The sequence below is a fragment of the Sus scrofa genome, chromosome X (genome assembly GCF_000003025.6).
Source record: "Sus scrofa isolate TJ Tabasco breed Duroc chromosome X, Sscrofa11.1, whole genome shotgun sequence".
NCBI lineage: Eukaryota > Metazoa > Chordata > Mammalia > Artiodactyla > Suidae > Sus > Sus scrofa.
In genome coordinates this window covers 106,174,830-106,190,382 of record NC_010461.5, presented here as the reverse complement: position 1 = coordinate 106,190,382, position 15,553 = coordinate 106,174,830, and the positions used below count along the sequence as shown (strand labels likewise).

Below are 15,553 nucleotides of genomic sequence, written 5' to 3'. Positions count from 1 at the left end.
CATCTTTTCTCCTGGTGGTGTTATTTTGTTGCCTGAACCCCCGGGGTTAAACTAAGGATCCTTGGCTGGCCTCTGAAAGCAGTGTGACTTCTTTATTAGCCTCTGAAAATACACGGCTGCTTCTCCTCTCCAAGGGTGAGTATACGAGAATTCTTAGGATATTTCCCTGTTAAGACAGGAAATGACAGGTCAGGCGCAGTTGTGGGGACTGAAGCAGACAAGTGGGACCCAAGGACATAAGCCTTCTTCCTCAGATCACACTTTGATTCTTCACACAACATATATTTATTCAGAAAAAAATTTGCAATAAATTATAATAAAAAAAGATGACACGAAATACAGGATCCCACTAGCAGCTTTGCTTAGTGACCAAGACATCGGGGGGGGGGGAATATAACAAACAATTACAGAGTAAGAATCAGGAAACAGTGAATCAGGAAAGGCAGCATCACCACGTGGGGCTGAACCATTTCTTCCCTAAAACAACAGATGCAGAGTCCTTCCCTACCAGTCGGCTCTAAAGTCCTTACTTCAGAGGAAGGAGGAAAGAGCCCACTGGAGGTACCTGGGACTTAAGAGGGTGGAGTGCTGGGGGAGGCACAGCAGGAAAGCACATCTCTTCTGTCTGCTCTGTTTCTTGTCCCGCCCCCCTGGAGATTGTCTATAACCCTCAACCCTCTGTACATCCCAGAGCCAGAGCTGGAAAGAAGGTGGAGGCAGCGAAGCAACCGAGTGCACGCGTCTAGTGCAGAGCGAGCCGGATGCTGCACGCGGCCCCCGCCAACCACCCAAAGGCCTTGGGCGGCAACAGACGGGAAAACGTGCCCAGGACAGGCGTTTGGCTCTTTGAGTTATGACCTTGCCCCAGCTTCTGTCATCTGCCTCTCCTGTGACCCCTTTCGGGCCTCGCGGAGATGACAAACATGCTCTGCTCAGCCTGCTGCTAACTAAGCTCAACACTCAGGCCCAACCTGTCAGATCTGCAGCTCTTTGGCACCAATAACTTGTCTCCTACTTCCATCATTCCCAATCAGGAAAGGAGTGAAGCAGAGCATCACAGGATACGTAACTTTTCTTCCCCCCAAAGAACTTAACGCATAAAAGACGGGGGCACTGGAGAACCATTCAGTGGCTGTGTTTCCCTGGCTCTCTCCTTCGATGCTCTAGAAGTCAGGAGTCAATACCCAAGACTGAGCACAGAGCCTATACACGAGGCTCCTTGGATTTCATGTAAACATGTGAAAATGAGTCAACTCAGGGTGATTTTAAGGAAAGAAAACCAGGAGGAAGCCAACTGCATCAGGCAGTTTTGCAGTCAGTGGCTGGTGGCTGGTTTGCCAACCAACACAGACTAATTTTTTTTTAGATAGGGCTGCCCCAGAGGAGTTCGAGCAAACAACAAGCTCAGAGGGTTGTCTTGGGCGGGTGAGAAGGTACCTGGTTTGTCCCACTGCACAGTCTCTTTACACAGCACTGAGAAGGTGACTGGGAGCCAAGGGGAGCTGGCCCAGAGTCAGCTGTGATTCGGGGCAGGGTGTGACATCTGCCCCCTGGTACCTCAGGAGACCGGTCAGGGGCTTCTAATGGTTATGCTCAATACTCTTGCTGGGGGAAGAGCAGTTTCCCAGTGTAGGCCCACTGGAGGCCCACTTGGGGTGCAGACTACCTTTTTGACTGTGGAACAAGTACTGTGCGGGGGGGGGGGTGTCGGGGGGGAGGGGGTGGTGGAGTTCAAAGTGGGGGACGGGTCCCACAGACACCAAGGATTGGTTCTTGCGTAAAATGTGAGAAAGAAGGCAATGGTAGGAAGCAGGACCTGTCACACATGAACATTCTCACTCTTGAAAGACTCCAAGTGCTTCCACTGTGAGTGGAATTCTCTCACATCAATGGGATGTCATCTCTAATAATCCCCAATGTTCTGTTACTAAGTGGTCTGAGACAAGAAAAGACGGTTCCCCCCACTGCCAAGCCATGTAAGGCCAATGTCACAGAAATGTACAGATGCCACTGTGGTAGAAATGCAGAGGCATGTGCCAACCAATGGAGATGCTTAAATCACTGCTGGGGACACCCAAGGACTCCCTAGCCTCACCCAGACTTCCTTCCTCAATGTTACACTATTAGCGGAGGAGAGTGCACCGGGGAGACGGGGAGGGGGTGGGGCCAAAGTGCTTTAGACGAAGGACTGCAGACAAGTCTGAGCTACGGCAAGTAGTGCTTGCAGGCCTAGATGGGAACATCTCCGAATCCAGGCTTAGGGTGCCACGGACAATCATGACAGCTGGGCAGGAGGGCAACAAACACATCCCCAGGTAAAAGAGTGTGAATACAGATCTCTTTGCCTTATAAAGAGAGAACACAAAAACACCAAAATATGGTAACTTTGGCTTGGCAATATAAGTCTAAAAGTATCTTGCTGTGTAGGATATGGCAAGGGAGGGATTAGGAAACGCTCTTCCTTTTGCACTAGAAACAGAACTTCTTCATGCCAACAGCCTCACAATTTTTTCTGCAACAGACCCTTCCTGTGGCATGACTTTTCAAAGCATTCTGAAATACTTGGTGCCCAGGGTCTTCCGCCTCTAGAATCTCAGAGAGTAGTAAGAGGAGAAGGCTTATCATTAGTCTTCATCGCTTCCCAGCAGAAAACCCAGGAGAAACTGGGTAGCACGCTGGCGGTCACTTGGAGTCTGTCTTGCCAGGAGGTTGGGTGGAGGCCTTAGGAGGAGGCTCGTGAAGAGAGTAGCTAGAAGGAGAGAGAAAGAAAAGGGGAAAAACCCTTGGTCACACACAACCTAGGCAGAGCCTCAGGGACGGGGTTGGGGGCCAGGGATGAGGGCTGTGGGAGGGAAGTGACTGCCATGCTCCTGGACACATACCCAGGTTGTCCTGACCAACACCCGGTGTGGCTGTTCTTACGAAGTATTCTTACCGATCATGTTGGCACTGACGTTGTTGTATTCCGAGAATTTTAAGAGTTCTCGAAGGAATGCCATCAAATAACGAAAAACATTTCTATGGCATGCCGGAAGCTGGGAAATCACCTGTTTTTTAAAAAAGGGGGTGGGCAATGAGGAGAAGAGGTGGAGGCAGGAGTAAGAAGAGCTCACAGCTGCCACAGAAGCAGAAGTAGTTTATACTCCAACCCTTACAGGACCCCATTCATCTGTCACAGTCGTCCTTTATTTACTCATGACCAAGACGGGACCTAGTAAATGATAACTCCCGAGGCAGAATGGTCATACTGTTTGGCTCCTGTCCACATGGTTATCATACCTCCCTCCACCTGCACACTTTGCCTCAAAAGCAGGTCGGTGTTACCCTGGTCTCTTCCCCTCTCCCCAGGCAGGTAGCTGTGGCATGTGCCAAGCTGCAGTGTGACCCACTAGTATGGGATGGGAGCACCTCCCGATACTCACTAGTCTGATTCAGAGGGATTCTCAGCTACTGTATATCAAAATCGTTTCAAGATTAAAGACAAAAACCAAGAAGAAAGGCTCATCACAAGTGTCACCCACCCTTCCTGGTCACAACAGCCAGAATCCCACATACGATCAGGTTCACCAGTCTTACCCCAGAGTAGAGTATTCACCCTGCTCAAGAGGCCAAGTGGAAAAGGGTGGCAAATATAACAGGAAACAACACAACCTAAAATTTAAGGGTCCCAACTCCCAATGCTGGTGTCCTGCCACGAACAACGGATCCAGACCCATCCTACCGCAGAGCTGGCTGCCCACCTGGTTTTGTAAAGCCAATGATTTCTCTACAGGGAAATGTCCCTCAAACACATGCTTAGAGCAAGAAAACTTACCTGTCGGCAGATCCGGGGGTCCTGAGCAGAGTCCAGGCATCGCTGATACAGCTCGTAGCAGATAACAGGCTCTGGCAGAGCTTCCAGGAAAATGAGCAGTGCCTCAGCCACCGAGTGGTTACTGCCAGCTGGATTGCCTTATGTCAAGGGAAACAGGCTCCAGGGAAAAGGCCACAGAGACCCTATTTGCTCTCTTCCTCAAGCTCCTTCAGGGATGGTTTCCTTCCTCTTATTCAGGGTACCCTGATCCTAACTGGGGTTTGATATTTTATTGGTCCACGTAGGCTGCAGCTGCGTTGTTACAGAATTGACCAGAGTCTTGGGGCGGGAGGCGGGGTTGGCCCAACTGGATAGTCAAAGGAATGTGGCCTCCGGAATGACAGTTCACACTGCAAACTAGTCACCAATGTTTCCCAGCCTCCTCTCTGTCCTAGAGACAGTACATGTGGTGGCAGGAGTGATCACTGGCCTAAAGCAGCACAGTACCCATGCTGTGGGTCCTATGTCCCATGCCCATTAAAAGTCGTTGTCGGAGTTCCTGGTGTGGCTCAACGGTAACAAACCTGATCAGCATCCATGAGGACTCGGGTTCGATCCCTGGCCTCACTCAGTGGGTTAAGGATCCGGCATTGCCATAAGCTGTGGTGTAGGTTGCAGATGTGGCTCGGATCCCATGTTGCTGTGGCTGTGGCCGGCAGCTGCAGCTCCAATTCGACCCCTAGCCTGGGAACTTCCATATGCTGGGGGGGCCTGGCCCTAAAAAGAAAAAAAAAATAGACACTGTTATCTAATCCTGGATTTCTTTTGGTAAGAGTGTGACACAGAGGGAGGTCAAAAGTTCCTGACAGGAGCTGGGAACTATATAGTCATTGAATACCTTATAATAAGAGTTATGATGAAAATAAAGATGGAAGCACAAAAATCAAATCCCAGTGGGAAGATTTTTGGGGCAAGTAAAATATCCAGCTTCTTAGGCCTTTGTCAAAAAGGATACGGATTGTCTTGGGAATGCTGGTGTCCAGACAATCGATGATCTGCTGCAACTCCTCTTGCATTCCAGGAGTTTGGAACAGGTCCTCCTACCAAAGAGGTCACAATCACCGGAACAAGTCAAGAAAACCAGCCCTAAGGTTCTGCCGATTACCCAGGGATCAGGAGAGCAGGAGAAGCCAAGGGAAGGGTGCCATGCATATTCCTGATCAGGAACGGAGGTGTGACAATGGCACCTTTCCCTTTATCATCTCTGTAATCCGTCTGAAATTTTATTTCAAGCTAGAAAAGTATCTTCAAAGGTTTGAGCCTCTGCCGGATATGGGAAGAGACTAGAGGGCTAGATGGGGAGACCAGGTGGTCCCACTTGCAGCCTCCTGAGGCGTAGAGGGCAGAGTCCAAACAGCAGAAGCACACTGCGATACTGATATACAGAATGCGAGGGCAGGAGTAAATGGCATGTCCACATCAAGCCTTGCTCTCTAGTTCTATCACTTTTCTGTAGGTGAGACAACATTACCCTTCAATTCAGTCCCAAGAAAGTTTTCTCTTTTGGGAAAATGGGTTGGGTTGGCAAGTATTTGGGGTAGAATTGAAAAGTCAGGACTAATCCTGCTGTGTAGCACTGGGAACTATGCCTAGTCACTTATGATGGAGCGTGATAATGTGAGAAAAAAGAATGTGTACAGGTATGTGTAACTGGGTCACCATGCTGTACAGTAGAAAAAAATGTATTGGGAAAACAAAAAAAATTTTTTTTAATTAAAAAATAAAAAAAGAAAATTAAAAAAAGAAAAATTCTCCAAAAAGAAAGAAAGAAAGAAAGAAAAGTCAGGACTAGGTTAAAGAAAGGGGCTTCAAGTTTGCTTTGGACTTTGAAATCTGTAATGCCTAATGTGACAGCTAAAGCAGGCATCACAGACTCGGGTGCTCAGCAGGCCAGGGAAAGCGTGTGTAGCCAGGAGACAGGTGTGCTCTGCTTGGCCCTGGCTGCCATTACGCTTAGGCCGCATCTTGGGTAAAATCACACGGCTTGCGTGCTTTGGCTCTCCCATCTGTAAACAGGGACACTTCCATCTGCCCAGGCAATCTGATGTGACAGTGCTGCTCCGTGGAGGCAGCTTGGGGAAGTCACAAGTACTATATATACTGACACGAGTTATTCTCATTTCCCACTGGACTTACACATCTTCCAAAGTGGCAGGGCAGGCCCACTCTCACTCACCTGGTGGCAGGCATATCTGAATAAGTGATCTACCAGAAGCCAGATCTCCTTGGGGACCTTAAGAGGTCTCTCACTGGCACCTTCATCCAAGGGAACCATCTGCAGAAGGGATTTCTCCTAATAGATGGAAAGGGGTGAGAATCAGAGGGGTCGCGATAAAAACTCTGGGTGTAACATAACCTCCTTCAAATTCTGCTTATGTGGATACAATCTGATCTTCGTCTCTTAGGATTTTTCTGTTTTTTTCTCACTGGGACACTCCTGGTCAGAAGGCAGTCAATACTGATTCCCACAGTTAACGATCTCCTTTTCTAAATGCTTCACTTAAGCGTTAAGCATTCCATTTGGGTTTATGATGTTTATCACATGGATGCACTGCATGTTGTAAATCCTTTCAAGGGTGACACTGAGAACCAGCAATACAGTCACGGCAGAGTCCATGCACCACCGGAGACTTGTGGACCATTAAATTACAACCGTCAACACAGCACTTCGAAAGAGCAGCATCTACTTACGTTTTTGTTGACTTTTAACTTATTCTTCTTCAGGTCTTACTACAAATATCAGAGCTTTCATTGCTAATTTAAATGAGGTTCTCTGGTCATCAGGAAGTAAAAACATTTCTCCACACTGGACCTACATACATGAATATTTCAGGCTTGACAGAATGTCTAATCTTAAGGTACTCAAACACTTAATCCTTAAGATCCAAAAATAGTAAACTGAAAACAGCATACCAAGAGCCAGAAGTACCATGAAAAACTTAGGCTCTGGGTCCAGAAGTTATTCTTTATAGTAACAGCTCAGCAAAGATTTCTCGGGGCCTTCACTTCTTTCACCTAATTTTTTACTCTCTGTTAAATTCTCCTGGAAGAATCTCAGAGGAAAATCCAGAAGTGATATAAATTAGATCAACAGCTAAATCTGAACTTGCAAATGGCTGGGGAAGAGACTCAACTGTCTTATGTTTATATAGTCAAATATAAACTCTATCAAAAAGATTTCTAGAATAGGTTAACAGGCATCTGAAGTCAGCCTTCAGAAAAATTCTAGTGGAGAAAATGGTGACCAGTTTTTGGGCATCTGTCTGCCCCCTTCTACACCTCTGGCTTCAGGTCATACACTATGTATGTTCAACTTCAGGAAATGCTGTCAATTCTACCCGCAACCCTCAGCCATGTCACTGTATGGGAAAGAAAAGAAGCGTTTCACTACTTCCAGAGTGTACACTAGAGCAGAACAGAGGGCTCCTCTTAACATTCTGTTCTTCTATACGCCCTGGTGACCTTTTAGAGCCGTCGTGCCTTTCTAAGAGAGTAAAGAAGAGAAGGGAGCATGACACTTGGTTATCGTTTAAAATCTATTTTCTTCACATTCATTTTGCTTTCTTTCCTTCTTTCCCTGGGATTGTATCACTTGACATTCACGATGCCTACAACCGTCAGAACTTCTCTCAATGGCTCATCCAGTAACTTCTTTCCAGTTGCAAGTATTAAATCCAGGCATCCGCATGGGATCTGAGCCAAAACACTGTCCACAGTGCACTCTGCTCACTTTCTGGAGCAAATGCAACACATGTACAGATTTTTTAGCAGACACCTCCAAACTTACCATATATAAATTATTCAGCACTGATTCATGTACTTTTTAAAAATCTGACAACCAATTAGCACTTTTCCTGTGCTAAGGCATTAAGGCAACACAAGGCACTGTTCAATGAAAAGACAGAACATGGCCTGCTATTAACAGGGAAGGGCCGGGAAGTAGAGCTGTCTCAATCCTTAGTGGTTTAAAAAGGTTAATAAAATGCCAGTAGGTTATATACACCATCCACTATCCATTTTCGAACTCACATGTGATAACATGAAATGTCATACTTGTGTCTCTAAAGTCTAGAGAAAGATTATGCACAAGAAACAGTACTTTTTGAAAAGTCCACAAATTATTCTGAGCTCTGATTTTTCAAAGGGAAACCAGGAATGCTTTGTCTTCTTTCAGTGGGACACGTGCAGTGGCTGACAAGCCCACACTTGGTAATGTTAGTGCTAGTAACCGAAGCACAAAATCAGTATGCCATCCCCACCACTGAAATGCACTCAACTCCACCAAATGGGGAGACCACGTTAGATTCTGTGTGAAAGTGCTTTAGGAATGCTTTTCAAGCCCATGTTTCTCTACCGGACGGCCCTGTGTGGAGCCAGGCACTCTCTCTAGCTTGGAGATGGTGGCAGCAAAGCACCACAGAAGGAACGTTTCACTTGGTTCCTTCACTAGGTACTCAGGAGACCCGGGTCCTAGTCCCCTCCAACCATACCCCTGAGGTCAAGAGCAGTACGACTTGAGCAAGTTTTTCACCTTCCTGGGCCTTGCTTGTCTCATCTATTAGAATGGAGATAACATCTTACCCTGTCTGAAGGCAGGGAGCTCTACCAGATGATCCCTTATGACCTCATTCAGCTCTAGGATTCTAGTCTATGTTCTATTTCTTGACCTTATCTGTATGTTCTTTCAGTAACTGATCACTATAATCATTATCCCCAAATCACTCTCAAGGCAACAGAAATCCACTTCTGCTTTTATTATCACTGGCAATGGAGGACAGCTAGGCAGCATCCTCCTTTGTCTCACAAGCTTTCACATCTATCAAGACAGCTCTTTAGTTACTTCTCATTTCAAAAAGATATATCTGGAACCTTCAGTCCTATTGCTCTTATCTACTGGGTCTCCACGACTTGACTGGTGCAGGGACTATCTTTCCTGTACTTCAGACACATCTAAAGACAGCTGGCAGGATCTGGGGGACTGTGACGGAGTCACAGGTCTCTGATATGGGAAAGCCTAGGGATAAATTTCAGGGGCCACGGTTAATTGTTAATCAGGCACGGGGAAAGGCATAACCGCCAATGGATTGCATTACCTTTTCTAGGAAGCTGTCTTCTTCCTGAGAGCAGAGCAGGAAAAGAAAGTCATTGACAGATAGAAAATGATTAGAATTAATTTACAGAATTAGAAACAGATCAGTATTATTAGAATGAACTAGTTTACTAGCTACATACACTTTAAACAGCTTTAAATTCTTCAAATAAATCATGACTGTTGAAAATGCAACACATTCTCATATGCCAAGTTCTCTATTATGCATGTTAGATTTTTGTGCAGTTTATCGAGAATATCACTCAAGAAACATACATGTGTTGTCCTAGACTCGTGTCCTTTTGGCAGCTGCCAGCTGCCCTGGCCAGACGCCCACTGATGTTTCCCTTTCACAAGCTGCTTGGAGGCAGGCCCTGCTGCCGCCCGGGGCGGAGTCCCGCTCACCGTAATGTCACTTCAACGGAAGGATTTGGTTGTGAGCCTGACAGCGGCCATTCGGAAGGGGATGAAGCTCCTCTCCTTTCCACTGCCTCGCCTCTCACCCTAGCGAGCCTCCTAAACGGTATCCATACTCCCTTCCATCTCCCCTCTTCAAGGGCCAGTAGAGCCCCCAAATATGGAGGTTCCTCTGAAATGCAAGTTCATTTCATTTCAGATTTCTGGGGACTCCAAGAGCTACCATTAGCCCCTGCTGTGTTTTCCCACGGGGGAGAAGACAAAAAGAGAAGCAGGGGAGAGGGAAGAAGGTACTTTTTAAAATCAGCTCTTTTGTGCTATTATTACAATGCCACAACAACGGCAACTATAACTAAGGCCACCACTTAGGGGCATCTGCCATGCAGCAGTAAAACTGTACAGTGTCATTTGGTCTGCACATGCGTGCAAAGCAGATATCATTCTCATCTTACAGACAAGGAAACTGAGGCGCTGGGAGATTAAATTATTTGCCCGTGGTCACACTACTAAGTATTAAGCGGCAGAATGAGGATTAGAAGTCAGGCCTGACTCCACAGGCATTGCTACTCTGCTCCCTTAGATAACTCAAAAAGGATAAAGTGGCTGCATCCTGGAGAGAGAGGCAGGGGAAAGCTGTGAGAATGTACTCTTCTCCCTTGCAGGCGGTTACACGGCAGCAGAGTTAGTGGAAAGAGTACAGGCATCAGGGTTAGACAGTCCTGGGTACAAATCTTCATTCTACTTCGTATTAATTGTGTACAGACCTCAGGCAAGTTACTGAACTTCACAGAGCCTCAGTTCCTTCATTTCTAAAACAGAGGTAATAAAATTTACCTCTCAGGAACAGCAGGAGTGGGGCAGGATGCCAGCAGCTGGCCTGGTTTCCCAAAGCTCCCTGCGCCTCCCCAGCAACTCCCAGCCCTGCCATGGGCCGCCAAGAACTTGAACATAAATGCTGCATCTCCACGTTCCAGTTGTGGCTCAGCAGGTTAAGAACCAGACCAGGATCCATGAGGTTTCGGGTTTGATCCCTGGCCTCGCTAAGTGGGTTAAGGATCCAGCGTTGCTGTGAGCTGTGGTGTAGGTTGCAGATGCAGCTTGGATCCTGTGTGGCTGTGGTTGTGATGTAGTCCGGTGGCTGCAGCTCCGATTAGACACCTAGCCTGGGAACCTCCATATGCCATGGGTGTGGCCCTAAAAAGACCAAAAAAAAAAAAAAAATCAATCCTGTGCCTTGATCTTCCAGTACAAGGAGAAATCCTGATCTTCCCACTGGACATGCGTGGGAGGCTACAAGTGGGAAGTATGTGCTCCCTGTGCCTCCTAGTAGTAACGTTGACTGCAATTCCCCTAAATGACTGCTATATATGATGGGTAGGGTCTGCACTATTATTAGATACATTAGGAATCACACATGCTTTTGTAGGTTTACCTAGACTTTTAAATACCACATATAAAATGAAATAAAAATAATCACAGTAATAGTGCTTTTAAAGTATACAATATTTATAGTATTGTAATTACCATACTTTTAAACATGGAAGCTAATTCTGAATGCTAAACACCTAATTTAACACAATTTTGGAGCACAGCCTGTTTTTAAATTTAGGACTACTTATTAACAAATAGAGTCTGCCTGTCTGATAGACTTCTCTATTTTCCCTCCCATGAATATGTGCCACATGATGTGGTGAGTAAAACCAAGCAGTTTTTATATACTAACCTGTCAAACCAAGCCCTCAAAGTTTTCTTTGAGCGCTGACCATCTACCAGCTCAAGGCACTGAGCTAAACATCTTTGAGGGGTGGGGGGAAAATGAAAAATGGGACTACCCTGAGTGGAAAGACAAGGTCCTTGACTCAGGTTTGCAACCGAGTTGGGGTAAGGAGTCCCAGAATTTATGACCTGGTATTACTGTAATTCACCAATCTGAGTTCTCAATAAATGGTTAAAACAAACAAACAAACATCCCAGGAGTTCAAAGGAGATGGCTTTCAGCGGGGGCTGTCAGGGGACTTTTCACAATGGAGATGCAACCTAACTAGCCCTTAAAAGACTCATGGGACTGTAAAGGGTAGAGATGGGGTGGGGACATTACAAAAGAAAGGGGGCAGAAATAAACAAAGGTGCAGAGAAGGCAAGTCACAAAGTGAGATTAGGGAAAAGTTAGTCATCTGGTTTGTAGGGAGCATGGGGGCAGATAATGAGAAAAATAGCAGGAAACAAATCTAAAAAGGTGTGTTGAAGCCAGACTTTGTGGGGCCTGAATGATGGGTAAAGCAATCTGGATTGTACTCAGCAGGCTTGGGGGAGCCACATGCCTGCCTTTAAGCAGGGAAGTGATAGGCCCCAAACCTGTATTATGGAAAGATCAGTCTAACGGAGGAAAAAAGAAGGCTAGGGAAATAGAGGTGAAGGGAATCGTTAAAAGGCTATCGAGGTAGGTCAAGCAGGAGAGAGTAAGCACCACAACTAGTAATGGGAAAATAACTTTTTTTTTTTTTTTGCCTTTTTTTTAGGGCTGAACCCACGGCACACGGAGGTTCCCAGGCTAGGAGTCGAATTGGAGCTACAGCTGCCAGCCTACGCCATTTCCACAACTATGCCAGATCTGAGATGCGTCTGCGACCTACACCACAGCTCATGGCAATACCAGATCCTTAACCCACTGAGCAAGGACAGGGATCGAACCCACAACCTCATGGTTCCTAGTCGGATTCATTTCTACTGTACCACGACGGGAACTCCCTGGGAAAATAATATTTTTTTAAAAAATGAATGGACACGAGAAAACTTTGAAAGATGAATCAAAAGGACTTTGATACTGGTTGAGAGGCAGCAGATTTATATTGAGTGTTTATTTTTCTGTCTTCAAATAGAGTAGATGTAAATTCTATTGATTTCAACACCAGGTTCAACCCTGACAACAGAAACACCACTTAGCCCCGCTAATAAAGAACATTCTCCTAAGGTGGTTCTAAGGTTGTTGCTAATCACTTAGTTCAACTGACTTGCCCACTCTGTAAAAGGCTACGTGCTGATCACATTAAGAAAGGGGAAAGAGTTCAGAAGTCCTCAGCGGTGCCACACCGGCATAGCACAAAAGCACTACAAATTATCCTTTACCCCAGCATCACCCATGGAGAAATTTTCCCAGCAGTAAATGCAGCTAAAATCATGTAAAAAGAGTCATTTAGAGGCAGATTCAAATTTAAAAATAGCAGAAAACTGAACAGATACTGAAGTTCTAGAAAGGATTTGTTCACATGAAATATAAGAAGAAACACAAGTTTTCTTGTGGCTGAGTGGGTTAAGGAGCCAGTGTTGTCACTTCAGCAGTTCAGGTCGCTGCTGGGGTGCAGCCAAAAAAGGGAAAAAAACTTAAGAAAAATAAAGAAGAAACACAAACCATAAACCCATCAGGATAAGATCAGTACAACAAAGTAAACACCTACTAGAGAGATCACTGGGAATAAATTAATCAAGTTGTTATTCTTGTTATTTGAAAACTGTGGTTATCATTCTCCTAATAGACATTTCCCCAAGCAAATATAGCTGGTTCCTCATCCCTCAACCTTTTCCAGCTCTGTATTTACAAGCCAAAGCTTTAACTAGATCTGACTGGTCTAAGCCTGGTCTCCTCTCCATTAGTCCAGTGTACATGCAGACCAGAATGTTCCTCCAAATGTGTCTATTTACAACCACATGCTACTCATCAAAGCCTTCTGATGGTTCCAGAGGCCCTTTGGCTCCAGTCTGAACTCATGTGTTGACCTCAAGACTCTATCCCCTGCTCCGGCCCTACCTAACCAGCTTCACATACCTTACTTTATTCTCCATCTTCACTCTACCCAGGGGAATCATACAATTTTTTATACATGGTCTTCTCGCCTCCAAGTTCTAACATTTATTCATGATGTCCCTTACATGTGAAAGGGCCTGCTCACCCAATATATTAATACATGTTTCTTAAATACTTGGACGTGATTCAAAATCCAAATCCCTTTCCTAGCCCACTTTATTCTTATGTGCTGAACTTATTTCTACTCATGTTAATGTTACATGCATCAAATATTCACTAAAGCCAAAATAGGCTGATTCTGCCATTGATTTTCACAGGGATTAGTTGGTCAATCAATAAGATTTTATAGCATATAAGGGCTTGAGTAAACAGGACAGGAAAGGAATCTATTGCTAATATAAATTACAAGCTCCACAACTCTCATTCTAAGTGACTTTCCAAAATATTGACTTACCAAACATACTGGACACGAGCCAGTAAAGGTGGTTAATGTTTAGATTATTTCTAACCAAACTCCCTATTAACTGTGATTTAGAACTTATGACACATTCAAATAAACTTTCATCACCATTAAATTCCAAAAACCTACATAAGCTCCATAATGCTTTGTATCCAATGTATAACGAATAAATATTGATGCTTACATACTACTTAATGTGCTAGTTGATAAACTGGAAAAATCTATCTTAATTCTGGAAAATAATAAAGATAATTACAAACAGGCTCCCCTCTGTTTGCCACTTGAGCTAACCCCAACTATTCTAGCAGTGGCAAAGTCACTGGCAGGAAGAATGAAAAGGACTTGTGCCACTTCTGCCAGTTACTTTACTCTGCATTTGTGGGGAAGAGCATGTGGCACAAGAATCTTTCCGAAACAGTATGTGGAGAGTCAACACAGGCACTGAACTCATTTCTGGTTTCACTCAAATTTTAGAATAAATAAAGGACAACAGGTATCATTATTAATAGCACTGTCTCATGGGATTTGAAAGATCATCTTGGGTCTTGGAACAAGCATGAACAAACAACCTACGAAAGCATTTCAGATGGTCAAATCAAGCCAAGACAGGGCAGGAAGGTATTTCTAAACAGGGTACAGATAATTTTAGATTTCTTATTTACTACCCCACACCAGTATGGATAATTTCCTCATCAATGACATCCAGGAATTTTTTTTTTTTTTGTCTTTTGTCTTTTTTTTTTTTGTTATTGTTGTTTTGTTGTTGTTGTTGTTGCTATTTCTTGGGCCGCTCCCGTGGCATATGGAGGTTCCCAGGCTAGGGGTCTAATCGGAGCTGTAGCCACCGGCCTACGCCAGAGCCACAGCAACGCAGGATCCGAGCCGCGTCTGCAACCTACACCACAGCTCACGGCAACGCCAGATTGTTAACCCACTGAGCAAGGGCAGGGACCGAACCCGCAACCTCATGGTTCCTAGTTGGATTCGTTAACCACTGCGCCACGACGGGAACTCCGACATCCAGGAATTTAATAATAATTAAATACAATAGGCTGTGAAAAGAATCAGAACCCTAAATCCTACAAAATAAAAGCTTTAGCAGAATAAATGGTGACCAGCACATACAATTTAAGAAGAACTCAGCAATTCTGTAATGAAAAAAATGATCAGGGTTCTATTTTTTTAAAACTCTGATGAATCATTTGTGCACAAAAAGAAGGAAAAAGCCTTCCTATAGAGCCATTAACTTCACTAAAGACTTTGGCCACTTCCTATTCATGGTCAAATGTGGCTGAATTACCTGATAATATTTTATTTATCTATTTAATGCCCTTTTTTTTTAAGGCAGCACCTGTGACATATGGAAGTTCCCAGGCTAGAGGCTGAATGGGAGCTACATCTGCCCGGCCCACGCCACAGCCACAGCAATGGGGGATCCGAGCCTTGTCTGTGACCTACACCATAGCTCATGGGAACATGAGATCCTTAACCCACTGAGCGAGGCCAGGGATCGAACCAGCATCCTTGTGGATACTAGTCAGATTTCTTTCTGCTGCACCACAATGGGGATGCCCCCAATAATATTTTAAATAAAATAAAAATTTTTAACGTTTGTTGAGCCTCTTTCTAGTCACTTTAATTGATATGGGCAATTACAGTGAAAGGTAGTAAAATGCCACCTCTCCAACTCTGACCGGAAGATTCTTGTTTATAGGAAATAGGGTGGGAGGAGGGAGTACAAAATGAGAGTTTTAAAAAATTACCAAGAGGAAACAATCGAATTTAGGAAATGGTAGACCCTTGACTGGACAATTGTCCTGGACTCTTAAAAAAGCCAATGTCATTAAGAAAAAAAAGGGGAGAACTGTCCTACTCTAAAAGAGACTGCACGAGAGCTCATCAAAATTACTGCATGAATCCAGATTGGATCTT

General features: G+C 44.9%; 1 protein-coding gene across 3 annotated transcripts in view; it reads right to left on the bottom strand.

The window, feature by feature from the left end:
* OCRL (OCRL, inositol polyphosphate-5-phosphatase) overlaps window positions 2,317-15,553 on the bottom strand; it is a 63,076-nt gene continuing 49,839 nt past the window's right edge. For all 3 annotated transcript variants that reach the window (XM_021079696.1, XM_021079694.1, XM_021079695.1), the window contains 6 exons: window positions 8,947-8,970; window positions 6,030-6,146; window positions 4,809-4,893; window positions 3,815-3,942; window positions 2,936-3,047; window positions 2,317-2,749 (listed from right to left, as the gene is read on the bottom strand). In XM_021079696.1, coding sequence (XP_020935355.1) covers window positions 2,625-2,749; window positions 2,936-3,047; window positions 3,815-3,942; window positions 4,809-4,893; window positions 6,030-6,146; window positions 8,947-8,970 — 591 coding nt within the window. In that variant the 3' untranslated portion in view covers window positions 2,317-2,624. The remainder of the gene's footprint in view (window positions 2,750-2,935; window positions 3,048-3,814; window positions 3,943-4,808; window positions 4,894-6,029; window positions 6,147-8,946; window positions 8,971-15,553) is intronic.